The 27,689-nt window shown below is 34.9% G+C and overlaps 3 protein-coding genes across 8 annotated transcripts; 2 read left to right on the top strand and 1 right to left on the bottom strand.

Moving 5' to 3' along the window:
- Positions 969–2,375, top strand: LOC109709031 (expansin-A10-like). Its single transcript, XM_020231079.1, has 3 exons — positions 969–1,246; positions 1,399–1,696; positions 1,877–2,375. Exons 1-3 carry the CDS (start codon positions 1,108–1,110, stop codon positions 2,181–2,183), a joined length of 744 nt encoding a protein of 247 aa, XP_020086668.1. The 5' UTR covers positions 969–1,107; the 3' UTR covers positions 2,184–2,375.
- Positions 3,224–11,947, top strand: LOC109709029 (mediator of RNA polymerase II transcription subunit 27-like). Of its 6 annotated transcripts, none has more exons than XM_020231076.1 (8): positions 3,224–3,437; positions 5,394–5,555; positions 6,915–7,362; positions 7,970–8,029; positions 8,243–8,311; positions 8,614–8,657; positions 8,735–8,955; positions 11,659–11,947. In XM_020231076.1, exons 1-7 carry the CDS (start codon positions 3,256–3,258, stop codon positions 8,883–8,885), a joined length of 1,116 nt encoding a protein of 371 aa, XP_020086665.1. In that variant the 5' UTR covers positions 3,224–3,255; the 3' UTR covers positions 8,886–8,955; positions 11,659–11,947. The 6 variants fall into 6 exon arrangements, with proteins under 6 accessions (XP_020086665.1, XP_020086663.1, XP_020086664.1 ...); XM_020231074.1 differs by lacking the exon at positions 11,659–11,947 and adding an exon at positions 10,269–10,751 and having other exon boundaries at positions 8,735–8,977; XM_020231075.1 differs by lacking the exon at positions 11,659–11,947 and adding an exon at positions 10,266–10,751 and having other exon boundaries at positions 8,735–8,977.
- LOC109709688 (transcription factor MYB90-like) lies at positions 24,391–27,032 on the bottom strand. Its single transcript, XM_020232015.1, has 3 exons — positions 26,158–27,032; positions 25,574–26,038; positions 24,391–25,151 (listed from the first exon to the last, which is right to left on the bottom strand). Exons 1-3 carry the CDS (start codon positions 26,549–26,551, stop codon positions 24,856–24,858), a joined length of 1,155 nt encoding a protein of 384 aa, XP_020087604.1. The 5' UTR covers positions 26,552–27,032; the 3' UTR covers positions 24,391–24,855.

The raw sequence follows: 27,689 nt of genomic DNA, 5'->3' as shown, positions 1-27,689 counted from the left end.
TATTGAAGCTGAGATTGATGTGTTCTTAAATTAATTAGTGTAACAGCAAACAAAGAGCTAGCAGTTGAGAATCAACAGACCCTAACTGTTATTAAATTTAATCTTTTAATTTGCTCAATTTAAAAGTACATCAAAAGGTTATTATGCTTATGATGAGCATATATTCCTCTTTTTCTCTAATGGAAAATAAGAATAGTTTTAGTTCACCTTTTTATTTATTTTATACAGAGAACTAAAAACTATGTGCTTTATCCCAAAATGCCAAGGTGTTGTTCTAGAATGGTCCCCTAGATATTAGTCTCTGCCCCAATCTGATTTTATCTGCAGAGGATAAGATTGAAAAGTAAATTAATCTAGTAAAGAGAAGCAGAAAAGGTCCTATTTAATTATTTTTCAAAAAAAAAAAAATCCTATTAGTTCTCTTCACTTTACATAAATGCAACTTTAGTTAGAGAATAACCCATAATTTAGTATTAGCTCCTTCACTTGTAAGCTCTTCATCTTTATATACATGATACATTTTTTATGCAAAATTCTTTCAATAACATTGCACTTAATACTATAAATAATGAATCGTATATGTTAATTTGGAGCTTATGCTTCTGTGTATGAATCCCCATTTTGAATTAATTCGCAGACAACGAAAAATGAAATGTAGTTATCAAATGTATTTGGCTATTTTTTTCCTAGCAGAGAAGCTTTTCTATGATCTTGTCCAATCAATAAATAACTACAGTTTTAAACAATGAACAATGAATTTGATCTTTATATGTTATTGGAATCCCAAAATGTTTAAAAATGCATCAAAATTATAGAAAGGATATGCATAAAGTAAATTATTCTTTTTGAGAATAAAGGATAATTGATAACTGTGCAGTTTGGTTTCAGTTATTAGTTTGCCAGGTTACTGCTGCTCCACTGGTCCATTTGCTCTTTTATTGTTATTATTATTATTCTTATTATGATCATCGATCTTTTTTAAGTACTCTCTCAATATCCCTCAATATCCACATCTATAAATATACCTCACCTTCTTAGCACCTTCCTCACCTCTCCCACTCAAGCTTCTCTTCTCTCTTTTTAGCAAATCAAGCTCACTTTAGCAAGATGAAGCTCCTTTACCTTCCCATCTTGTCCCTCCTGATCACCACTACATTCATCAAAGGCATTCATGGCTATGGTGGTGTTGCATGGTCTAATGCCCACGCCACCTTCTATGGAGGTGGTGATGCTTCTGGTACAATGGGTAAGCACTTACTTCTACCGCCACTCTCCGGAGCTTTTACAAAAGTGTTGTTTAACTCAAACACGCTTTTGAGAAAAGTCGCAGCTATTATTTGTTACTTTGTTAGCGCTTGTTTGGCCATGTATCATTATTGGAATGATCTGTTTATGTAGGAGGAGCATGCGGGTACGGCAACCTCTACAGCAGCGGATACGGCACGAACACGGCGGCGCTGAGCACGGCGCTCTTCGACAGCGGGCGAAGCTGTGGCGCCTGCTTCGAGATCAAGTGCGCGAACGACAACGGGTGGTGCCTCCCGGGCTCCGTCGTCGTGACTGCCACCAGCTTCTGCCCCCCGAACAGTGACGGCGGGTGGTGCAACGTCCCCCTGCAGCACTTCGACCTCTCCCAGCCGGTTTTCCAGCGGATCGCGCAGTATAAAGCCGGCATCGTCCCCGTCCAATATAGAAGGTACAAGAAATTAAGTAGCTATATATAACTTTATATTTAGTATCTTATCATTTAAAATGTATCACTTTAATATAATTTTATGCATGTATTTATGTATAATTATGCTGCTATTAAACCTACATATTAATGGTGGATTTGTTCTAATTTTTTTGCTTTAAATTTTTTGGCTGTTGCATGCAGAGTTTCTTGTGTCAAGCAAGGGGGGATCCGGTTCACGATCAACGGTCACTCGTACTTCAACCTGGTGCTGATCACGAACGTGGGCGGGGCCGGGGACGTGGTGTCGGCCGCCGTGAAGGGGTCGAGGACGGGGTGGCAGGCGATGAGCCGCAACTGGGGCGCCAACTGGCAGAGCAACGCGTACCTCGACGGCCAGTCCCTCTCCTTCAGGGTCACCACCAGCGACGGCCGCACCGTCACGTCCGCGAACGCCGCCCCCGCCGATTGGAACTTCGGACAGACGTTCTCTGGCGCCCAGTTTTCGTGATCAATCTGATAGAAAACAGTCCACGAATATATATTTAACAATTAAGCTTTTTCTAACTACTACTTGTAGTAGTAAAGTATAATTAATTAAGGAGGGGTCTCTCTTTAATTTGGAATGTCCCTTCATGAGTCTAATGTTGTATTATTAAGTTGATGATCTTTTTCTTTTTTATTTTCTAGCTTAATTGAGAGAGAAATGAGGGTTGTGTTTTTTTGTTTTTAATTATTTTATATTTGATGTAGAAAAAATGGCTGAGGTGAACAAAAAAAAAAAGTTTTGGTCACCCGCCCATTAATGATGGTGATTGTCTCACTGTGTATTTCTCTAATGGCCTCGGAATGGTCATTTTTAAGTTGTAACCAATTGATCTTCTGGTGTTGGAATATGAATCAAAAGATTATTGGAATGTAATAAATTATCTTGCAGTTACATATCTACTTTGTGATTTGGGCATTTTAGTTGTTACTGAAGTAGTCGTTATCTTAGAAGAAAGTAATTGTAAATTTGCGAAGAACGTTAGTTTCGTACGTATTGGATACGGTTAGAGAAAGTGATTTTATTTATTTATGTATTTCTATGAAAGCTTTGTATGGATTTGAAAGAGAGTTTCCAATTGGTGCATCTGTACATAGTCTTTTTTTATTGCTTCTGTATATTATATATTTTGTAATATCACTTTGTAGATTATAACGAGTGGGTTTTTGGAGAGTCGAGAAGGATATTTCTTTAATACTAGGTGTAGCCCAAGTTCCTTGTCGTTCCGGCCGCCTGGTCCGGCTCAGAACGGATCGGCCCGGTCTGGCCCAGATTCGTCCAAGAGAAAACTTCACTTTGCCTTCTAATTAGGCATTCTATATTACGGAAACACTTCGTAGCCGCGAAGAGAGAGAGAGAAGAGAGAGAGAGATGAGAGGGAGGGGTGTGGCCACGCAAAATGATCAGCACCAAGGCCACACCGGCGATCTCCGTGCGCCGGCGCCGGCGCCGGAGCGGCGAAGGAGACGGCGGAGAGCGGCGGGGGAGGGGAGGGGAGGGGGAGGGGGGAGGCGCCGCGAAGCAGGTGGCGCAGGCGATGGAGCGGCCTGGGGCGCGCGGGGCGGCTGATCGCCGACATCAGGATCGGAGCCGACCGGCTCCTCGAGGCGCTCTTCGTCGCCGCCTCCGACCAACCCCGCCACTCCGCCCGCACCGCCCGCCTCATCACCGACGAGGAGGCCTCCATGCGCCGCCACTTCCAGGACCTCCGGGCCCTCGGTAACAAACCCTAGCTCTGTGTGTGTGCGCGCGCGCGTGCGCGCGCGTGTGTCTTCTTTTCGATTTCTAGGGTTAGGGTTTCGGGTTCTTGGTTTGTCGAAGGCCGTGTTGCCAATTCTTGGTCATCTTCGTAACCATGCGCTCTGATTGGTGTCCAATTCGAAGGAATTGAGTTGATACTCGATTCATCTCTGACGAGAGTCCTCGGTGCGGAAGCATTTCTTCTTGGATCTCCGAGCTCTCGGTAATACCCTAATTCTTCCTTATAGTTGATTTCTTGAGTTAGGTTTTTGGGTTCTTGTTTCATTAAAGCTCTTCTTGTGGTCAGAAGGGCTGAGTTGCCAATTCTTGGTTATCTTCCTAATCTTGCACTCTGTTCCGCGTACAATCCTAAATGGAATCGCATTGATTCTCAATTCTTGGTTAACAAGGAGTCCTCGATACTGAAGCATTTCTAGGATCTTCGAGTTCTCGGTAAAACCTAGCTCTTCCTCATAATCAATTTCTAGGGTTGTGGTCTCAGGTTCTTGGTTTTTGAAGGTTGAGTTGCTACTTCTTGGTTGTCTTCCTAGTCATCGTCTTAAATTTGCTCTCTGTTACTAAATGGAATTAAGTTGATTCTCAATTCACTGCCCACTAGGAGTTCTCGATGATGAAGCATTTCTAGGATCTTCGAGCCTTCAGTAAAACCTTAACTTTTCCTCGTAATCGATTTCTAGGGTTACGGTCTTGGGTTCTTGAACGTTGAAGCTGTTCCTTCTATCTGTTATTGAAACTTATTGATACGATGCCACTGTATCAGTCGGAATAAACAATTGCTTCGAGGGGATCGAAGCTCCTAGAATCAGAGAAGACGAAAAGGGAGAGGAGGATACAGAGGAAGTGAAAGCAGATAGTAGATAAGACGGCTTATTTGATTGATAATTGATCAAACTATTATAGGGCCTAGGCCAGATTGCTCATTAATTCGGAATTAGCATAAGGTACACCTTAAGTATAAGGACTTACTAATCTTTGAAAGAAGAATGATCTTTGAAGAGTTGAATTGCAGATTCTTAGCTATCTTTCCTAATATTATTTTTGCGTGCATGCTATTGCTTCTGCTGCGACTTGCTTCTTGACTCCAACAATGACGATATCAACATTTCCTCCTATAAGATATTTTGTGTTTGAGAACCAGCACAAGAGTGTGCTGAGTACAATTAACTTTTGCCACATTAATTGTTATTATGAATATAGACATTGGTAAAGATGCCTTGATGTGTTGTAACTTGTAAGGTGATCAAAGTACATTTATAATCACGTGAGTTGTTGGTAACAAGTGATGATTGTGATGAATTATTTTCCTCCATCGTTTTATCTCCTCAACAAGAAGGGTCCATATTTAGGCTGAGCCTTTTATGGTGTTCCTCTCCTATTTGTTGCACCTGCTCTAATTTTGTTTATATGCTTCACATTTGCCATATACGCATAATTTGTGTGTCCTGTTCCTTCCGTGCACTCTTCTCCATTTTGGTTACTGCTGCCTATGAGGATGGCTCCAATCCTGTTGAGTGTGTCAACCTATTAACATTTTAAAGTAATCAATGTAATCTACTCTAGCACACAGTGGGCTGGTATTGTCTTATGATGAAACTATTACTCTTTTATAATTTACACAATAATTCCTTATGAGGCTTTTTTCTTGCATATTTTGGTCACTACATCTCCTATTAGCTTCTGCCTTTTTGCAAGATAGCTAATACGTAAACACTTTGTTGGCTTCCAGTATGATAGTACTGTGGGGAACACTCAAGTCCTTTCAATAGTGTTTCTAGGAATAACATTCTTGTGGAAAATGGTCCATCTGATAAATATTGGGCAAGCTTATATCTTACTATATTTTTGGATCTTCTAGTTCATCTGAGAATTTCGCCATTTAAATTGTATGTGTTCATTCTTCTTGATGCTAGGAAGGCAACTGGAAGATTCTGGAGTTTTAAATCCATCACTGAAATCTCGAGGTAATTCTTGGGGTTTACACATGCCCCTTGTTTGCCCAGATGGCGCCGTTGTTGCTTATGCTTGGAAACGTCAACTTGCCGGCCAAGCTGGTGCATCTGCTGTTGACAGAACCAGGTAGAATACTAGCTCGTATGTGAGCTTTGCTTGAACTATTGAAGAGCTTGGCTTTATACATTTTGGGAAATAAATTTTATGCTTGAAAATTTCATTAACAACCACTATTTCACTTTCCATTATATGAGCATAACTTGTGATAAACTATGCTTGTGGTTTGCCAGAAATTTAAAGCTCTTCCATGCAGGTATAGTTATTCAAGTATTGAAAATTTGACTCTTATATTTACTAATATAAAGCTTGGCCTTCTCACATTAATACACTTAGTTGTTTGATTTTTTTCTGTAGTCTTTTCTTTTTAAGAATATTATTTTAAGCCATCAAATTCTTAAATTTTAAGGTTTTAGATGTGCTGTGACTCCTAAAATGTAGGAGAACAACTAGTGTGTTTTCTGGAGCCAAAGTTATCGGCCGTCAATTTGATCTCCAATATGAGTCTAAAAATTGGATACTTATGGAAATAGTGGGAAGTTGTCTATGACTTCTGTAGTTGGGATGGCTTTCTTGTAGGTAGGTTGAATTCTGTCTATGTTGATTAAAAGATAGGTTTTGCTTATCTAGGCTGACTCGGATGTGGTCATTCCTCATGTGTGGACAATAAATGAATAAAAGCATTGTTGGCTTAAAGGAGCCGGCATCCTGCTCCTGTGGTAGGAGGCTAGGTTGGGTTGAGTCTCGTTCGAAATGATGGGAGGTCGGGTTGGGCCCAGTCATGTTCGAAGTGGCGGGAGACTGATTGGACCGAGTCACAATCGAGACCTGTGGGCATCTTTACACTTTAAGTGAATTGGTTACGTCTATCTAACAGCTCGAGCTTTTGGCATTAATGGTTAGCTCCAATGATCCGGCAAGCATTTCATAGATGGAACTTTTCAGCTTACTAATTGTTGTCGTTGTCTATTTCAGTTAGCTCATTATGCATGCGCAACTTCTTGTGATGGCAATATTGACTTGATTTCAGTGCAGGGGAATTTTTTTTTTTGTATGCCAGCCTCAAGAACTTCACTTTTCTAACTGAGTATTGATATTCAAATGATGTTTCCTTTCTTCATGAATAACCATGTAGGAAAGTAATTATGCAGCCAAGCAATATAAAACCATGAATGCTTGTCATTTTCTTACATAATAATAGCATTAAAAGCTATTGCTTTACTTTACAATAAAACTCGAGTATTTTTCTACAAGTATCATGTTTGGTTGAATATGGTAAACAAATCCCTGCTTCAAATGGAGAGCATCCCATTGTAATTGCTGATTTCTTGCACCATTGCTCCTTTCAAAACATAAGCAGGGAAGGAGAAGCAATTAGAGTAACATATCAAACAGTAATGGATCTACTCTTGCATTTATAATTTCCAGGTTAGCTCTCAAAGCATTCACTGACCAAAAAAGGCGGTTCTTCCCTCACCTAGAAGATGACCTGCTCAACCACCACGGAGAGTCTGGCATTGCCAAGAGACTCTGTAGCTCCCAGGTATTGCCAATGAGTAAAGAGCTTGTGGAAGGAAAAACATTGGCTGATATTCTTAAGAATTTGGAGCATGAAGTACCCAATATCAGAATCCTGACGTATCAGCGCCGTGATTGGTCGAAAAGAGCTTCCCTATTGTCATCTTCTGTTGATGAGAACCATGTGGATCCATCTAAAGAGCAAAACTTGCATAATTGGAAAAAGCTAAGATCTGCTTCAGTTGATCAAATTGCTGTTATTGAGTTGTTGATGCCTTCTATCTTCAGAGCTGTAGTGTCACTGCATCTGGCAGGATCTGTAAACCCTGATGCTGTAGCATTTTTCTCTCCGAATGAGGTACCTACTATTTTCGATTGGTTTTTCAGATTGTCAAATACCTTTTTCCATCATTGCCTTTGAAACTGTTATATGTTGTCTCCTACGGTGCAACATATCCAATATTTTCTTGAACATACTGATGTCACTTGCTTTTCGTTTGCTGCTGTAATGACATTCTTAAGAAAAAAGAGCTTTACAGACATCAAATCCCTTGCTGACTGATAATTTTATTAAAAAAAAAGGATGACTTGTTTTACATGTTATTGTACATTATCTTACATCGTAATCAATGCTATATGCAATTTCACATTTTATTTTCGAAGCTGTAGTACTCTACAATTTTTAGTTATCATTTGTATGATATGATGTGATGAGCCGTGTTTTATTTGGCTCATCTTCTTGGTGGGTCTGAGATGAAGAAGTCTTCAAACATCAATCTGTCATCTTCTTTTGTTAGCTCTTTTTGAAGATGATGTGATGGTCTGCGTTTGTTCGTTTTTTTGTTCCCCCTTTTTTTTTTTTTTTTTTTTTTTTTTTTTTCTTTCTGCTGTACACTTTGGCCATCTATTTTTCATTGAATATTTAGTACATTATTTTCTAGTTTCTAACAGGAATCTTTTGCTAGGGAGGCGATTACATTCATTCAAGAGGCATATCGGTGCATCATGTATTTAGGCTTGTCACGGTAAATGCCATTCTACTCTTCTATTATCTTGACTACCTATTCTGCTGTTTGTTAGCTATGTGGACCTCAAAGTTATTTATTTGCTGATGCGCAATGGACACAGAGAATGAATGTTAAGTTGCATTCACATTTCATTCTTCTTTACTTGTCAGTAAAGACAGTTTAAGTTACCGTTTTGATTTAGTTTACATGCATTTAATTTTTATTTTGCAGGAACATGCTGATAAGGCATTGCAGTATTATCTTAGTGTGGATCCTAATAATTCACTTCCTCTACTTTTGGTATGTTATTATGTCAAAATCATTCACTTCCTCTACTTTTGGTATGTTATTATATCGAAACCATTCTTGTTAGATGCATCTCTCACGTATAAAACTAACATATTAGTTTGTTCTAAACAATATCATAAAAGTGCATAATATTGTTCTGTACTTTTGCTAATTTGTTTGTCTGTTATTCGTCTTCTTTGCTGTTGGTGTGCATGAAAAGACCTAATTTTATAGTGCAGATTCGTAAATATGCTTTTGTTTTTGTTTTCTAGTTAAATAAAGTGAATACTAATAATATTTAACTTTTTCTGCAGTGCTGGATCTGCAGCTATCAAACCTTATTTGCAAAGGTTTGCAGGTAACGGTAGGGTTCCTCTTTGATAGCATTTTTGTTATGCGATGGTGTATGGATAAGAAATTTTATTTGTATTGCAGTAAATGCGGACGTCTTCTAATGATGGACAAGACGCTTGCTTTGCTTTTGCCACCTGTTCACCGTCCATACTTTCTAACTTCATCAGTTAAGGGCCAGAGTTCTGATCTTACAAAAGCATATCATATCGGGTGCTCTTCTGAAGAAATCTGATACATATTTTGCCAATTTGTCTGCTCATATTTCAACTATTTTGTGGCCGAATGGTTTCCAAGTTGTTGAGGTAGTATACTTCAAACTAACTGGCAAGTTTCTTTTCCTTTTGAGCTTCTTCTAGCAATTTTTCATGTTTTGTTAAGTTCTTATTTACTGAATTTGATTGGATTACTGTTACCCTTTGCCATCTTCTCTTCTGTTTCATAATATTATGTCCTTAAAAACTTAGCAGTTTACCTTGGAAATGTTTGGCCGTTGTTACAAAAGTTTGTCTGAGTTTGTGCAGTATCTGTTTTCTTTAAAAGATCAACTCACTTTTTTTCTTACTTTAAGTTTTATGTATTTCCTTGAAAGTCAGCAGAAATTTTGCTATATGGCGTGAAACTATTTACTTTAAGATGCCTTCAACTACTACTACTCATTTGAGTATATCATTTTCTGCCACTTTTACAGCAGGATAAGCCCTTTTTCTTCCTCGAAGCATCTAAAACTTTTGTTGTGAAATTAAACGCATACTTTCTTCAGTAAAAGGTTCTCATAGCGATTGCTTACCTTCTGTTTATGTTCCTCTTGAGACCTCCGGCACCACTGATGCTTATGTCTGCTCATTGCTTGGTTATCATAATGCAATACATTGGTAGATGAAGAAATAGATATCATCATTTCAATTACTTAGTTTAGCTTTAGAAGTGAAGTTTTCAGTCATTGGAAAGTTGTCTTCTCTCGGAGAGTCGAAAGCTTTTGAGTCGGTTTTATTTGGCTGTCGTCATGTTAATTTGAGATCGTAAGTCTTTGTTGATACTTTTGTTTTTTTCTTTATCTTGCATTGCCAAACTTGGCACTTTTTTCCATTTTGCTGTTTGGCTAGGAATCCAACATATAAAACACATGGCTTAGGTGGTAATCTTAGTTACAAAGGCACCAGTCATGCCACAACAGTTATACTATGTCATATTCTTAATGCACAACTGTTATAATATTATATCTTGACCAACTGTACAAAACATAACTTTGATGATGGCTTTGTAGTGGTTAGAAACAGATCATCTAACTAACGCTTTTTTTCTCAGTCAGATTTAATTTGCAAATAAAAAATTCTCTCTATTGACTGGTATCCATCTCTGATCATTGAAAAGTCTTTGAAATTCAAATCGAAGTTATTATACTAGTATTGCTATTTATGGGGCATAGTGGAACATAAAAGTTGCAACCATTTTCTTGGTTGGTGGTTAGCAAGCATTTGTTCAATAATTGTACAGAGTGTTTTGTTGTTATTGTTTAGTTCATTTGCAAAAGAATGGCTACCAACTTATTTGCAAGTTATTTCATATTCCTCATGATTCGCCTGTTTATTTAAACATTGATTTCTTTCTTTAGCAGCTTCAGGGTCGATTTCCGTGTTGGGGATCTCGATAGCTTTTTTCGACAGGTTATCGAAAGAACGGTTGGACTATATTAGGCCATTTAGCTCCCTTTCCACTTTTATTTGATGTGGTATTAATCTGCATTCGGTCCGCACTGGCTCCACAACTGTCCAGGGGATCTCTTTCTTGAAAGAGGTGAGATAACGAAGAAGTGCGGACATCTCATCCAATTAGATAAGGAATCTAGTGTTGTATTAACTTATCTGTAGCGACAAAAGTTCTTAGAGAAATTTGCTAATGAACATATTGGGGGAGGAAGTTTATTTAGGTACTGTTTGTGGTAACTGAATAGGATCATCTCAGGTCATAAAGTTGGAAGAGATTAAATGTAAGTATTGTGGTTGAGTAGCTCTGACATTTTCGTTTAGTGAAATATTTTGTATTAGTGGATTACCATGATTAATTGCGTGACAACTGCTGTGGCATTTTGTGTTGAAAATATGTTGCTTGTATGCTTAAATTATATGCTTATTCCATGGATGCGTGCATCTATAAATTATGAAACCTCCTTTGTACTTTCCCTAGTGTCATACTTTACCCCCTACAATGTTAATTGTTGCGTAGATATCTCACATTCTACATTTTCTCGAATGGATGCTAAAGTGTTGGATGACTTTTAAACGTAAGTAGAACTTGAATGATTTAAGCTGACTGGTAGATAGCTTGTGATGTAATTCCATGTGAGGCACAATTGAAAGTTAGGTTTCAGAAATTTACGGAGACCTCCTGGTGTCTCTATGGTTTCATTCGAGCGCACAAGAGGTAGATGGAGTGAAGCATCAAAGCTTTCAGAATGAGTGGTGAGAATTGCAACTCTGAAGTTGTGGGCCTTTTCTTTTCGTTCTGAAATACATCATGTACTTGGCGAATAGCTTGAAGAGTTGGTCGTTCATTTAAAATTAGGTGCACACTTAGTGGAACGCACTGATATAGGGACAAGTTAAAGGACTTGAATTCTACTAATACTCTTTTTAGGTCCTTATCTGCTGTTTTCTTTTCAACTTCTTTACCACATCACAAATCTTGTACTCTTGTTAACATGCTAACAGTGTCTATATGTGCTACAGAGTGATGCGTAGTGTTCATATTCGAGCAATAAGTAATGTAGTGCTAATTCTTTCGAGACAGGATCAATCCAACGATGGTTTTTTTTAATCTAGTTGCAGGGAAACAAGAAATACATTTAAATTTACGGTTGTTTTTCTTCTGTGAGTCAATGGTTTTATAGATTATATAGCTCACCTTTCATGTTGCTACAAAGAGAATCACAACTTGATTACTTCTATCTGATTTAGTTGCCATTATATTGTCATTTTAAACCGCACTGACCATGTTCTTATCCACAGTTTGCAGCTTTGAAATGCATTGCATTACTTACCCCCTGTCGGATACGAAGATGACTGGATTTTCTTTGATAACTGTGGGAAGTCGAGTAACCGTAGGTAACTCCTCATTTCCAATTACTTTGTGAGTTTCTCATACTTCACTGTAGCATGTCGAAGTTATTTTCAGCAAAATGGTCATGTGGGCCCTGTGAGCATACTAAACATTTATAATGACGCGTCGTAGGTTCATTTCATGTGACTCAGTTGACAAAACTCTTGATTACTTAATCAACTTTGGACTGTTATGGAATAAACTAAGGGTGTGTTTGGTTCGCATTATAAAAGATTACTAGAAATAAAAGATATTCGAGAATCTTATTCCTATTCATCCTATTACTAAGAATGTGAAATTTCTGTGTTTGGTTCGCACGGTAATATTAATTAGCCATATTATTTAATATTACAAAAAAATATATAATTAATTAATTAATTAATTTAATTAATTTTAGATAATGTTACTAAAAATTTCAACATCTTTTTAGAAAAAAATGAGAGAGAGTATAAGTTAGAGAGAGAGAGCATAATTAAAAAAATAGAAAGAAAAATATAGTTGAAATTAGAGGGAGTGAGAGAGTTGAAATTTTAGAAAGAGAGAGAGAGAAAGCTTAGTTTAGAGAGAGAAAAAAAAAATTGACAATTTTAAAGAGAAAAATAAGTTAGAAAGAGATATAAGAGAGTGTAAAGAAAAATAATATCAATTAGCCGGTCGGATAGGAAGAAAGAGAGATTAGATATATTATATTACTTAAATCCATTAATATGAGCGATACCCATCCCCTCAGGAAATGAGATTAGTACTTTGGGGTGAATCTTATTCCAAGTGAATCCAATATTACAACTGGATTACTTAGTGCGTTTAGCCAAACACCATCATATTTTTTTATTTCCATTGAATTACTAAGAATTTTTGAAAAGATAGCGCGAACAAACGCCACCTAACATGCATGCGTGGTTCAAATCGATATTCGGTCCATGGTTTTGCACCGTTCATTTAATCTAAGCTAATTGGTACCTGCACTATGCCGGTACTTTTCGATCTTCAATCACCGTCGTGCCTATCTCTTTCTCCTTTTGCAAATTAGGCTTGTGTGTTTCCTTTTTCCAGTTTGCTACGTGTTTTTATATGAACTAATAGATTTTTTAACTTCGACTGTTGTTCGATGAAACCGATAATTAATAAATGATGATGATGCTATATATATCTGTTCGTGTGCATGCATGATAGTTAATGCTCAGTGTAGTCATTGTCGTCGTTGTTGTTATCGTTATCGTATCACGCTTGTATTCTCCATAATCGGCGCCGCATTTGTATTTTATTGTGTGAAATTGTGTTGTGTAGGGACTTTTGTGAAGAAAAAAGACAACAGTAATGTGGTCCCGATTAGTACCGTCCAAAATATGTTAGTTACTTGTCGACGCGGTCTAGCATTGTCTAATGGTATAAAATAATAGGATCTTTAACAACTGCAAACATTAATAAATAAACTATACTATTCTCCCTTAACTGACCACTTTGTTATTTAATACTTTGTTGGCGTAATCAGGGATGAGAGAGAGTATTGAGAAAGATAACGCCTTTGATAGCTCCTTTTGTCTAATTATTCGGGGAAAAAGGAATATATATATATATATATATATATATATATATATATATATATATATATATATATATATATATATATATATATAGTGAGGCTACTATGTTATTGGAAGCACGGAGCCTTCCGTGCTTCCAGCTCGTTTTCGATGTTGCCGACTTTTCGAATCGTCGATCGGCTCCGTTAAACTTAATCTAGAGTATTTAGAGTACTAAAAAAATAATTTTATTATTTTTCGATATCATTTTGCCTAGTGATTGAATGAGCTCAAAAATTAAACAATTTCAATGACGTACGTGACCATTTGCAAGTTTACACGCGTGTAGAAATATCCAAATCACGTGAAATTTTGATAGAAAATTCTTTATACTATATAAAACAAGATCAATATCTTTGATTTAAAATTTTAATGTCATATTATTACATTTTGTAAGATTTTTATTTTCAGCCGTTGATTTTGAGCCCCTTCGTTCACTAGGCAAATGATATCGTAAAATCATAAAATTTATTTTCTAGGTACTTCAAATACTCTAGATCAAGTTTAACGGAGCCGATCGACGATTTGAAAGCCGCAACATCGAAAACGAGCTGGAAGCACGGAAGGCTTCGTGCTTCCGATAGCATAATAGCCTCACTCTATATATATATATATATATATATATATATATATAGGCTAGGGCTACTATTCTATTAATAGGATAGTAGTACTTGTCCTAAGTCCTAACAAGTTGTTCTTGATGATCGAGATTCCGAATCGATGATCGGAGTCGTTGAAGTCCCTACGACACTTTGATAGAAATTTTTTTTAAAAATGGGACCACATTAGTTTTTATGAAATTTAGTTCTTGATGATCGACACTTTGATAGAAAATTTCAAAATATCTAGAAACTAAATTTCATAAATTTTTCATAAATTTTAAAAATTATTTATACTAAATTTCATAAATTTAGTTTGACTATAAAATTTATGAAATTTTTCATAGAAAATTTCAAATATTTATGAAATTTAGTTTATAAAATTTTTTTTATACTATTTAGATAATGTTTGATAACTCTGATTATGAATTGAGAAAGTCTAACCTTTATTTTAAGAAGATTATTCATTTATGACCGTTCATTTTTTCGACTCTTCGATAGACTTGATAATGATTTTCAAAAATTACAAAATTCGGTTTTTAAATATTTCTTATAGTGTAGATCAATTTCAACGGTGCCGATTATCAATTTGGAGTGTCGATCATTCAAAACCATTTGATAGGACAATGGTCCCAATCCTATTAATAGGTTAAGGTAGGATAGTAGCCGGATATATATATATATATATTATTATATATATATATATATATATATATTATATATATTATATATATATAGAACTAGGTACTATACTATCGGTAACATGGAGCGCTCCGTGCTACCAAGTTGTTTTCGATGATGCGGCTTTCAAATCGACGATCGGTTCCGTCAGACTTGATCTAATTATTGAAAGTATTTAGAAACTAAATTTCAGAATTTTTCGATATCATTTACCTATCAAATAAGTAGTCTAAAATTGAACGGGCTGAAATAAAAAATTTTCGATGCATGATAAAAGATTTAAATTCAAGATCAGATATACTGATCTTACTCTAAATAGTGAAAAGAATTTTCTATAAAATTTTCATCGCATTTGGATTGTTTTATACCGTTAAACTCACAAACACACCACATTGGCCATTAAAATTGTTAATTTTGAGATCTTTTGATCACTAGTCAAATGATGTCGAAAAAATCTGAAATTTAGTTTCCAAATACTTTCAATAGTGTGGATCAAGTCTAACGGAGCCGATCGTCGATTTGGAAGCTGCATCATCGAAAACAACTTGGTAGCACGGAGCGCTCCGTGCTACCAATAGCATAGTATCCGGACTATATATATATATATATATATATAGTTGACCTAGAATACGAATTCGATTGCTATCCATTTGTTTTTTATGATAGAGATTTCAAATCGACGATCGACACTGTTGAACATGATCTATACCGCTTGAAGTATTTAGAAATCAAGTTTTAAATTTTTAGACATTATTTGTCTAATGATCAAAGAGTTTCAAATTTTGTAATTTTAATAATCGATATGAGGCATTTTCTCGTTTAATGGCGTAAAAATATTCAAATCAAATAAATTTTTGTTAGAAAATTGTTTAAACTATTTAAAACAAGATCTATACTCTTGATCTTGATTATAAGATTTCTATCATCATTTTTTAAAAAATATTTATTTTCAGTTGTTTATTTTTGTGTCCACTTGATGGATAAAAGAACAATATTGAACATACATGAAATTTGATTTCTAAACACTCCAAGTGGTATAGATCATATTCAATGGTACCGATTGTCGATTTAAAAGCCCCATCATTGAAAACAAATGGGTGGCAATAAAGTCGGTTTGCTATCGATAATATTCTAGCTCAACTTTTTCTCTCTCTCTCTCTCTCTCTCTCTCTCTCTATATATATATATATATATATATATATATAGAGCGTGGCAGAGATTTAATTTAGTTCTAAGAATAATGGGGAGCAATACGATGTCTTAATTTGATCCTTAAATTATTGGTTTATTATAGTTTTTGGATGAACTGTTTAGGTTGTTGCAACATAATTTATTTTACAATTTAATTAGCTGATTAGAGAATAATGTATTGCTTATGTGACAATAATATAAAATATTATTTATTAGTATGTCAATATTATCATAGTACTATCACATTCTTATGATGCTAGTCCTTTGAAGAACTTAGATCACTATAACTGAAAATTTTCAGCAAAACATTATAACAAATTTGATCTTAAGAAGATCCAAAATATCAAATGCTTCCTAAAAGTATAATCTAGTCTTAAAAAGAGAAAAAAAAAAAGAGGGTAAACGCCAAAAAGCTCTCCAGTGATATGACACATTTTCAGCTTGGCATCTTCTCCTCACATCATAAATAGTAATTTTGCTCTCCTATCACGCATAAGCTTTGTTTTTCTACATTTACATCCAAATCACAAGACGATAAAATGTTATGTTTTATCGATTCGTGTTTATAAAATACAATACTTTGTACTGTGTTCATAAAATACAACATTGTGACATCTTTTTCACGGTAGGTTCTTAAGGAAATTGTAAGTGTGAACACGAGTACTCTCTCGACCAAAGAGTAAGATCCCTTTTTGATTTTCTCTTTTTTTTTTTTTCCAAAAGCAAAAAAGGAGCTGTGCCAAACTTTCCTGCCACACTTGGGACAGTCAAAGTGGGGGCATAATAAAACTGGAGATACTCATTGTTCCATGTATGGTTCTTTTGTTTGCTTTATGCTACTTGGCTTATGCATTAGCTCAAGGGTTACGTTACAAATTGGACACCTTTTTAGGTCAACAATTGCTGCACTTTACATAATTTGTGCCTTGTGAACCAATCAACAGTAGTGTTGCTAGCTAGGAATCTTAGTTATGTAGATCTAGGATTTGTGTTCATGACTTCTTTTTTTGTCGAATTCGTGGCTCTCCTTGGGTCCTTAAAAAGTGCATGCATGGGAGGTAAATAGCGTGTGCCACTGAGAATCTTATTTAGTAAAAGGATCGTCAACATGAAAGTGAACCAAGTTTAAAGCATATGAAAAAGTACTGTTTGAACATAGTTGTTCGAAACAGAATATTTAAGTTGATCCCCGTATTAGTTTTCATATTAGAAGCTCATTTTCATATTAGGCTTTCAATTCGATATTTTAAACATGCATTCGCTTACTTTTCAGAGCAGAGAAGCTGCTTCAACAAAATCTTGCCAAATAAGTCTGCAGTAACCGATCAGTCTCACTTATGCAACATATTTTGATTAGCATCATAAAATTATGCAAAGAAAAGAAATTAAGAATCATAATCTTGTTGACCAATTTGTTCTTTTGGGAATGATAAAAAAAAAACAAAAATATCGATTTTGATTCACTCGAGCAGTTTCCACTTTAGTGGCAAGTTGGATTTTGCATATATTCCACATCATGTAATCTATATTATTCGCATGGAGCTAAATATTGGCCCGTACATTCATATATATATATATATATATATATATATATATATATATATATATATATATATATATATTCTCTTCATTAATTGGTCAAAGTTGTTGGTGGCGCTTCCCCCATAAGCTCAGGGAGAATTTAACTATACCATACAACTTTAATACCTTTTGGTAGAGCCAAAGCTTTTAAAAATGGTGCTGTTTGAGTAAAGTTATCTAAATAATTCAGACTGTTACACAAGCGAGAAGTTGTTGTTACTTTATTTTGCAAATCGGTTCTAAGCTTCAGCTACTTCATGAACTCGTATGATCGATACCGTACAATCTAAAGTATCAAAGCGCGCAGACACATCTGATCGAGCAGTGCAATACTGAACCGATGTTACGTCTGGGTTGTGAAAACAACGCGCTGTGTGTCGTGAGAAAATACAAAACACAATGAAAAATATTTTGTTTGTTTCTGTAAGTAAGTGATCGCATTTTAGTTCAAATATCGCCCACGGGAGGGATCACAAGTCCCCCGTGTTTCCGAGGAAGCAAACGAAATTTGGTGCAGAGTTTGTTGGGATGTTTCCAAAAGCCGTTTCCTTTTACCCTGCAACGCCACCCACGTGAGCCCTCGAAGGCCGTTTCTGAGACCTCACCCAAAAACCAGGAAAAATGGTCGACCTATTTTTTTTTTTTATTTTCCAAAAGTAGAACAAAACATAAATGCATGATAGAGAGTTTCATTACATTTTGATGCGTCCTTTATTTGAGCTGAACTTGTAAATGCCTAACAAGTCATATTCCCCACTACCAACACTAATGACTTAATCCAAGAGCCAAAAATCTATAGCACTAATGGCTTAAATATTTTTAAAAATATAGGAGCTCAATTCTCCATCCCTTTCTATGTAATTATATTAGATATTTGTATGTAATGAGATGTATTTCAAATATTATGGTATTGAGAGCTATATATATATATATATATATATATATCTAATATTAGTGTGAGTCATGTCATAATTTAAATTTTCAATTTATTTGATTTAACTGATTTGATGACTCTTCGGGTATAAAATCTAAATTAATTCTGAATTTATAATTACGTGAATTGTATAAAATATACAGATTTAATCTGTAAATATTAACGATGCATTTAAAAGTTGAAGTTAAAGTATTACCAATGGGCTCAAATCGAATAATTTTAAAAATTAGATAGTTAAATTAAAATTTTAAAAATTAAATAGTCAATGAATAATAGTTGAGATTAAAATTAAAGAATTGACTAGCATCAACACTTATCCTTATCTAAAAAGATCTTCTCATGATTTCTCATGCTATTCTATGGCTCTTGTTTTCTCTCTCTTATTCTTTTTTTTCCCCCCTTTTTTTCTTTCTTTTTTTGGCTCTGAAATGGTGAGAGAATCTTTTCACCACCCTGTCAAACTTTCCCTGTATCTCTACATCCTCTCTTTAAATTACCACAGTGATGATCTTTTCACAACTCCTTTCACTGTAAACCCCACCCCACCATTGAATGACCCCTACTGTCCTTGTTTGCTGCTTTAATGTTGTTTTTTTTTTTTTTGGGAGTCAGTTTCAATAGTACCATATATATACCTACCCACAAAAAGAGAGAGAGAAGAGAGAGAGAGAGAGAGAGATCTCATAAACATGATAGTAGGAGGGGAAAGATAAAGAAGAAGAGGACAAAGAAAAAGGGACCATGTAACTTGCCAAACTCTCCTGTTTTCTTTTCCCCCCTCCTTATTTAGGAACTGGAATCATGATGACTCTTCTAGGTTTCTCTGCTGGAATAAATATAGCTACAACAACAACAACAACAACAACTATTACTACTACTACTACTACTACTACAATATATTGAACCTGCCCCCATGGAGAAGGACATGATGTACTGTGGAGTTGTGGACATGGGGAGGGGGAATAAGTCACTGTTGTTGTTCCTGTTGGTGCTTGTGTCATTGGATGGTTTTGGCTTCCACTCAAGGAGCTAGTCAGGGATTCTCTTGGAATAATAATTAGTTGATTAATTTGGTTCTTTCTTTGTGCACTCTTAAAAAATTAGGGCATCACTTGGGGTATCGTGTGTCTTTGTTTTATTACTTTTATATGCTGTTAATGTGTTAATGAATTCACATGATACATCGTAGTGTGTATATACGTCCATTTTATAATAATTAGCATATTAACAATAGAGTAGAGCTACTATATATATGCTTTTGAAATTATAATTGAGTTAGTATTTTCAAACTTTTTGGCACTTCGATCAACCCTTCCGGTCATTTCTGATCTTTGGATAATATTATTATTCTAAGAGGATTACTCAACTCTATTTAACCCTAAAAAAGATCATTATCATTCTGATTATACAATTCTTGATCAAAGAACAAAAAAATCGAAAATACTTACTCTCTTATATTTTTTAAAAGCGTAGGAGCTTTACACTTAGTAATATATAAGAATAATTGAATAGAGAGCTATATAAGGCCTTATTTGGCATTTTTCTACTTTTTTTTTACCACTAATCCTTTGTAATTTGATATATCAGTAAAAATATATATGTACATATTTTATTTTCATCATCGGTTAATTTATTATGCACACTGGCTCAAGTAGTAAATGACAAACTCTTTGAAAAAAATTTTAGAAGCCAAAAAAAAAAAAAAAAATTCAAGCAATCTATTGTCCATCCCTACACTTTTATATATAAGTTCTTTAAAAAGAAATTAATTTAAAACTAGATACAAATATCAAAGGAGGACTAAATATTTTCTTTTCCATCTTTTAAAAGACAATATAATGATTGGTTGGCACTTGGTGGTGTATAAATAAAATGCTTGGATAGTTTTTATACTTCATTAATATTATATTGCTTTTTAAACTTTTAACTAAAATTTTCGTTTATTACAATTTCATATCAAACCATTAGAAAAGTTCAAAATTTTCTTCGGCTATTCTATCCCTCCCATCAAATAGCTTCCTAACGTTCAATTTAAGCAAAATAATGATCATTTTATTGTCTAAATTAAGCGATTATTTCTTTGGAAAAGTTCACTTGTTGTCACCTTTCTCGTACTACGTACTAGCTAAGAATAATATTAGGGAAAACTTCAAATACCCCCTTGTGGTTTCATTTTTTCTCATTTTAGTATCATGTGGTTTAAAGTGTATCAAATTAGTATCACGTGGTTTTGTACTTTTTCACTTTAGTACCCTATGATTTAAAGTGTATCAAGTTAGTACCCTGTGGTTTCGCACTTTATCATTTTAGTATCCTGTGGTTTCGCACTTTATCACTTTAGTACCCTGTGGTTTAAAAACCACAGAGTACTAACTTGATACAAAATAAAACCACAGTGTACTAACTTGATACAAAAATAAAACCACAGAGTACTAACGTGATACAATTTAAACCACAGGATACTAACGTGATAAAGTGAGAAATCACAGGGTACTAACTTGATACATTTTAAATTATAGAATACTAAAATAAAAAAGTGTGAAACCACAAGAGAGAGGTTTTAGAAATTTTCCCATAATATTATAACTTACTAAGAAATTCTATATACTAAAGTGTTCAGTGAAAAGAGTCGAAATCCAAGGGATATTGCATATATATATATATATAGAATTAGGCTACTATACTATCTATAGTACCGAGCTCCGGTACTATAGTGTTTGTTTTCAATCTTAGGACGTTCAAATCAACGATCCACGCCATTAAATATGATATAGGGTATATGAATGTTTTAGGAATAAAACTTTAGTTTTTTTCGATATCGTTTACTTAGTAAATAAATTATATCAAAATGGACGGTGAAAATTGAATAATCTTCAAAATTTGAGTCTATGACTTTTAAATTCAAGATCAAGAATATTAACCTTAATCTATATAGTTTAAAGTATTTTCTATCAAAATTTGAAGAAATTTAGATTCTTCTACACCATTAAACTCCAAACTTGTCATAATAGCCATTGAGAATTGACAATTTTGAAATAGTTTGATCATAAAGTAAACTATGTCGAAAAAATATATAATTTTATTTCTAGAAACTTTAAATACCCTAAATCAGTTTTAACGGTGTGGATCATTGATTTGAACGCCCTAAGATCGAAAACCAAAACTATAGTACCGGAGGTACTATAGATAGTATAGTAGCCTAGCTCTCTCTCTCTCTCTCTCTCTCTCTCTCTCTCTATATATATATATATAAAATAGAGTAGGTCTTGTGTGCTATTAGGAGTACGGAGGTTTCCGTGCTCTTAAGTCATTTTCGATGATGGAGCTTCCGAATCGACAATCAACTCCGTTAGACTTGATCTAACATATTTGAAGTATCTAGAAAATAAATTTTGTGATTTTTCGATATCATTTACCTAACAATCGAACGGGTTCAAAAATCAATGGTTGAAAATAAAAATCTCACAAAAAGTGGTGATATAGCATTAAAATTTTCGATCAAACATATTGATCTTGCTGTAAATAGTATAAAGAATTTTCTATCAAAATTTCATTTGATTTGAATACTTCTAACTTTCAAATGGTCTACATCAACCATTAAAATTATTGATTTTGAACCCTGTCGATCGCTAGGAAAATGATACCGAAAAATCACAAAAATTATTTTCTAGATAGTCAAATACGCTAGATTAAGTCTAATGGAGCCGATCGTCGATTCGGAAGCTCTATCATCGAAAACTGCTTAGGAGCACGGAGGCCTCCGTGCTCCTAATAGCACACAAGACCTACTCATATATATATATATAATGAGAAGCTNTATATATATATATATGGCTCTAGAATATTTTCTTAGCTTTGAGGAGTCTGAAAAGTTTCAAATTTTTGCAGAAATATTATTTCAGTTAAATTGCTTCATAAAGTTTTATATTTATTAAAAAAATTAAAATTTTACTACACAAACATTAATTTACTTCATAAAAGTATCTATTCTACCAATAAACTTCAAACTTTAAACTTCAAAATGAATCCTTCACATTTAAGCCAGTACCCAAAAGCCATAAAAAAGGAAAAAACTAGCTAATTTTTAATTTCAAAATTCTTTACTACTGTTTAAGATATTACTTTAACAAAGCTGATAGATCCTAGCTACAGAACCAATCCCTCCATACTCTTCTAACTAAACTAACTCAAGGATTTGGCTCCATATGATTTGTTCCATCCATGCATTGATGACACTAGAAAACAAGACAAAATAGCCAAAGACCCCCTCTAGACTCATCCAGCATTTTTTGTTCCATTGCTAAGAAAAAAACCACAAAAAACCAAGAAAATTAAGAATATAGTTTTGAGCTTCAACAAAGATTCAATTTAGCTTTCCAGCTAAGCCAACAAATTATTTGGCCATCTGATTGGGTGTATCCGAGGATGGCGATTTGCGTTGGTGGGTCGCGTTATATAGTCGTGTTCGATAATCAGATTGGCCTGATCTAGACCTATTTTTTACTAGATCAATCTGTTGGGTAAGATGATATACTGAATCAGAATTAAGGTCTTGAGTTTGAACACTCTCGAGACCTTTAGTCTCATTTAATTTCTCCTTATTTAATTCAAATCCACATCTATAAAAAGCTTTGAGTTCAGATATGAGGGAAATGTTGAAGATAAAATATAAAAATGCTGTTATCTAACGATTTAAGATTTTTCTTTAAAATCAATGTTATTTTTATTATTTAATAGGCATAATATCTAATATGCCCTTCAAAATTTTTATTGATTTTAAAAAATTTCTTCAAATATTGTCATTTTTCCTGAGGTTTAATAATGCGGTTGGATTTTAGAAGGGTATTTTGATAACTTCAAAATAAATTTTAAATCTTTGAATAGTCATAAAGGGTAAATAAACAAAAGCCCCTATTTAATATAGTATCAAAATAGGAAGTACCAAAGTCTTATTCAGTTTCAAATCTTTTTCAAAAGCTTAAGCTATCATGAAAAAAAATATTGATAGTTTTACATCATTTAACAATAATTTTGAATTTCTTTCAGTAACTTATACGCATTAGTCAGATCGTGTCTAGAATTTACCAATCCCCATCTATCTATTCAGGACATGTATGGGGATAAAAATTTGGGGGACATAATCCCCAAACATGGTAATTTGGGGATTGTCCGGATCGGCGCCATGTGGCAGGCTGTAACCATCTCAGTCGTCCAAAAAAAAAAATTTATTTTTACTGGATTAAAATATTTAAAGACTTATTTTTGTTGGGCGGTTGAGATGACCTGGGTTTGCCACATAGCGCCGATCCAGACAATCCCAAAATATTATGTTTGGGTACTGCATCCACCAAATTTTTGTCCCATGTATGGCGTGCTAAAAAAATTCTGCAGTTGCAGTTGCAGTTGATGTATAAAAGAAGCCAAGTGAGGCTGGAAGATTCAACACAACTTTGCCTCATTGTTGAATAAAAAAGCTTTCAAATCATTGGAAAATGACTTGTTTTGGAAGCACTAATAGGCATTTTAGGCCCGCAGAGAAAGAGATATGGTGCCGACAAGGATTGTGAAAGTTGAATACCCACTGACCAGCCTCTCACTCATTTCTTGTCCATACAATTTTATTTAATCATACAAATCAAGAAGACAATTTTGTTTACAACTGTTTGTTTGTCTCTAACTAGATTAATGAAAAAAAAAAAAAATTATGTATGTACCAGTTATAAGGTAAAAACTTACACAAATTAATATTTGTTTGTGTGCAGCACTTTCTTATCCTGTAATCGTATTATAGAATCTAATAAAGAAGAACTACAATGAAAATCATAGGCGAATAAAGTGCTATGGTTTTAGTGGATATTCTATATTGAAGACCTTTTGCGAAGCTTCCCCATCATACAAACATTTGCTTTAGGAACTTATAATAATAAATCAATAGATCAGTTGTGGTGTTATGCTCTTTGTAAATTGTAACGTAAAACCTGCAACTACAAAAGAAAAAAAAAAATATATATATATATATATATGCCTTACTTAGTAGCAGTAGTTAAAAAGTAAAAAAAGGAGACTAATTGATTCATGACACAATGAAAACATGCATTTGGTGACATAAAAGAGTGGATGTTAATTCCCCTTCACATGATTTGGACATGTGAGTCAATAGAGTACAGCAGATGAGACTATCAATGTATGATTCAGCATCTATCTCTCTCTCTCTCTCTCTATCTCTTTTATTTGAATGTACTCGGCATCTCATTTTCATATTGGGATAGCACAAATCTTTTCACATAATACCAAGTTTACAGCATTGAAATTTCTAAAAAGCCTATCCTAAAAGGGACAACCAAAGATGCTGCTTTTGATGGTTCAAAACTACACCTCTTCCAAAGCTTTTGCTTCTATCCCAAAACTTTTTTTTTTTTTTTTTATCTCTTTAGTTTGTAGATCTTTTCCTTTTTTTTTCTTTTTTTTCTTTTTTTTTCCCCCTTCTAAATTACAAAAGAAGTGCAACTCATTTGTAGTAAGTGTCAACTCTATATATTATGCTGCACCTACACCAAGGAAATCAAAGAAGGGCAAAGTGATGTTCCCTCTCTGGCAATCTTTTTCTGCATAGAGGAGCATCTTTGCATTCTTCTGATGGGTGGCAACTGCTGCTGCTGCTGCTGCTGCAGTTGTTGAGGCCTCAGATGTGATTGAATCAGAGTGTAGGTGTAGCAGGGACTGATCAGCACAAGGGACTGAGATTCTGGGCTGGCCATGCAGGTGAATATTAGCAGAGTCACCAATTTTCTCTGCAACATTTGTTGCACCCACAACAAGCTTTTGATCAGAACCTGCAAGTGATTAGATTTATTATTATTATTCAGTAAAAAAAAAAAAGATTAAAAAAGAAAAAGGTGATTAAAAAGTATGGAGGAGGATACAATTAATCATGGTCTAAAATTATCGGATGAACCATGCCACGTGCATCGACTCTACTTACTGAAGATATAAACCAAAAATAAAAAAATAAAAAAAAATACATAATAAATAAATTAATAAAAATATATGTTATAAAATGACAAATCATAAAATTCGAAATCAAGACCAAGAAATGAAGGGAATATGTAGAAAACGGTCAAGGATTAGTCTTTAACACTAGTGGGTCAATTAAGAAGGGACTAAAATCCAAATTAATTTCCTGCAACAAAGGGCCATATTTTACTTCCTATTTTTTTGTATTTTGTTGCTCCCAAATTAAACAGAATAAGCATACCCATAATATGGAGCTCAAAAGATTGGGGCTTCTGAGGTGAGCTGAATCTTGCAAAGGAGTTGAGGGAGAGATCAGTGCAGGTTGAGGCAGATCCTTCTCTATGGCTACTAACTGAGGGCTCCCCCCCACTGCATGCATTCACATTCTCATTCACCTTCACCTTCACCTTCACCTTCACCCCACTGTTTTGGTTCTCAGGGGAAGAAGGGCTTGATGGGGAAGCAAAAGGCCTCCTCCTCCTGGAAGAGGTTTTGGACTGCTCCCTGCTCTTCCTGGCCATGATGACATGCCAGTGGTTCTTGACAGCATTATCTGTTCTCCCAGGGAAGAGCCTTGCAATCAGTGCCCACTTGTTCCCATAGAGCTGGTGAGCAGCCAAGAGCCTCTCCTCTTCTCCCTCACTAAATGCCCTCTTGTTGATCCTTGGGTCCAGTTGGTTGAACCACCTCAATCTACAGCTTTTCCCTAATAATAACCAACACATCCAAAATTAATATATATGTATGTATGTATGTATATACTATGTACACATCATTGTTTTTTGACCAAGCAAAAGGAAGAAGATTAGAAAAAGTATGGAATACCTGATCTGCCATCAAGTTTCTCAGCAATCAAGTTCCAGTTTTGGGGGCCAAATTGGGAAACAAGGTCTCTGAGCCTGGCATCTTCAGCAGGCCTCCAATGGCCCCTAGAACAGAGCTTTGTTTGGCCATTTCCATGACCACCACCACCACCACCACCACCACCACCTCCTACATCACCTCCATTGGCTCTCTCGATCCCATCAAGCGCTTTAGCCTCACCAACTTCATCAAATCCCCATGCAAGCTTCTGCTTCTTCTTCTGCCTCTGCTGCTGCTGCTGCTGCTGCGCAGAGAAGCCCATTTCAGAGCTTCTGCATTCTCTGTCTCCAGGGGGAGAAGCAGAGGCCCCATGGAATGGGGGGGGTGGGGGTGGGGAGGGAGTGAAAAAACCCATCTTTGGGTGATTAAAAGATAGCTAATGATAAAACAAACACAGGTGATGATGATGATGAGAGAAGAACAAGAAGTGGGGGTTCTATCTTATGTGGGTTTACTGTTGCTCCAGAGCCTGTGAAACAGAGAGCTTTCCTGAGCAGGGGAGAAGAGCCCCAGAAGAGCTACTCACAGAAGCGCTTGAAACAATAAATAGAGAGTAATAACAGCTTCTGATGAGTGGAAAAGAACCACACGGGTCTCTCTCTCTCTCTCTTCTTTCTCTGTCTCTTCTCTGTTTCACTTACTTTGAGAATGATTTAAGAGAGGGGGAGTGGGGGATTTGGGCAGCAGTAAAGAGAGAGAGAGAGAGAGAGAGAGAGAGAGAGAGCCACTCGTGTGGGTTTATTCTTGGGAGGCCTCTCCCATTAGAAAGTCTCACTCTCCTCTTTATCTCTCTAAAACTTGCTTGTGTCTCTGCTTTGGCAAAAAGCACCAGAAGCGCTTCCCTTGTCTCTTTGTACCCAGCCCTGTTTGGCTCTTCAAAGCAAAGGAAGAGGCCAAAAAAAAAAAACAGAGCATATATTCTCTTTTTCTAAATGCTATGGTTCTTCTCTTAAAAATTTTCTAGGTAAAAATAATATATAATTTACCAAAATAATGAGCCAACTTTAATCAGTTATTCAAACACTTAAAATTTTATTTTTACTGTCTAATTTATTTGATTGAGTCGGTCAATATTATTTAAATTTTAAAATTTGAACATATATATTATTTTTATAAATTTAGTTAGTACATTTCATGCAGTTTTCTAAACTATAAACTTATTAAAACAAGTAATTAGCTTAAATTTCAAAATTAAAGTATCATTGGTTGACTCAAATCAAGCAAATTGAAAGGTTTGATGGTAAAACCAAATTTTTGAAAAGTTGGAAATTTTATTCAAAATGATTCATAGTTTGGATAAATTCAGTACGTTTTACGAATTTTTTTATAGATATAAAGACGTCAAACTTATTTGAACTATAATTTATTTTTATTTAATTATCTAAATTTAAAAAAATTAATTTTACACTCTCATCTTTTAATTTATTTAACTTGTGTCATTCCATAACTCTTGCATTTTAAAATTTAATTGTCCCATTTCACTTTTACATTTG

Source organism: Ananas comosus, linkage group 4 (genome assembly GCF_001540865.1).
Source record: "Ananas comosus cultivar F153 linkage group 4, ASM154086v1, whole genome shotgun sequence".
Taxonomy (NCBI): domain Eukaryota; kingdom Viridiplantae; phylum Streptophyta; class Magnoliopsida; order Poales; family Bromeliaceae; genus Ananas; species Ananas comosus.
The sequence above is the reverse complement of the archived record's forward strand: the minus strand, read 5'-3'. Positions and strand labels throughout refer to the sequence as shown.

Coding starts and splice junctions, on each gene's coding strand:
- LOC109709031 (XM_020231079.1), top strand. CDS start 1,108: ATGAAGCTCCTTTACCTTCCCATCTTGTCCCTCCTGATCACCACTACA. Junction 1,247..1,398: donor TGATGCTTCTGGTACAATGG/GTAAGCACTTAC, acceptor CTGTTTATGTAG/GAGGAGCATGCGGGTACGGC. Junction 1,697..1,876: donor GTCCCCGTCCAATATAGAAG/GTACAAGAAATT, acceptor TGTTGCATGCAG/AGTTTCTTGTGTCAAGCAAG.
- LOC109709029 (XM_020231076.1), top strand. CDS start 3,256: ATGGAGCGGCCTGGGGCGCGCGGGGCGGCTGATCGCCGACATCAGGAT. Junction 7,363..7,969: donor CATTTTTCTCTCCGAATGAG/GTACCTACTATT, acceptor ATCTTTTGCTAG/GGAGGCGATTACATTCATTC. Junction 8,312..8,613: donor ATTCACTTCCTCTACTTTTG/GTATGTTATTAT, acceptor CTTTTTCTGCAG/TGCTGGATCTGCAGCTATCA.
- LOC109709688 (XM_020232015.1), bottom strand. CDS start 26,551: ATGGGTTTTTTCACTCCCTCCCCACCCCCACCCCCCCCATTCCATGGG. Junction 26,039..26,157: donor GAAACTTGATGGCAGATCAG/GTATTCCATACT, acceptor GGTTATTATTAG/GGAAAAGCTGTAGATTGAGG. Junction 25,152..25,573: donor TTTTGAGCTCCATATTATGG/GTATGCTTATTC, acceptor AATCACTTGCAG/GTTCTGATCAAAAGCTTGTT.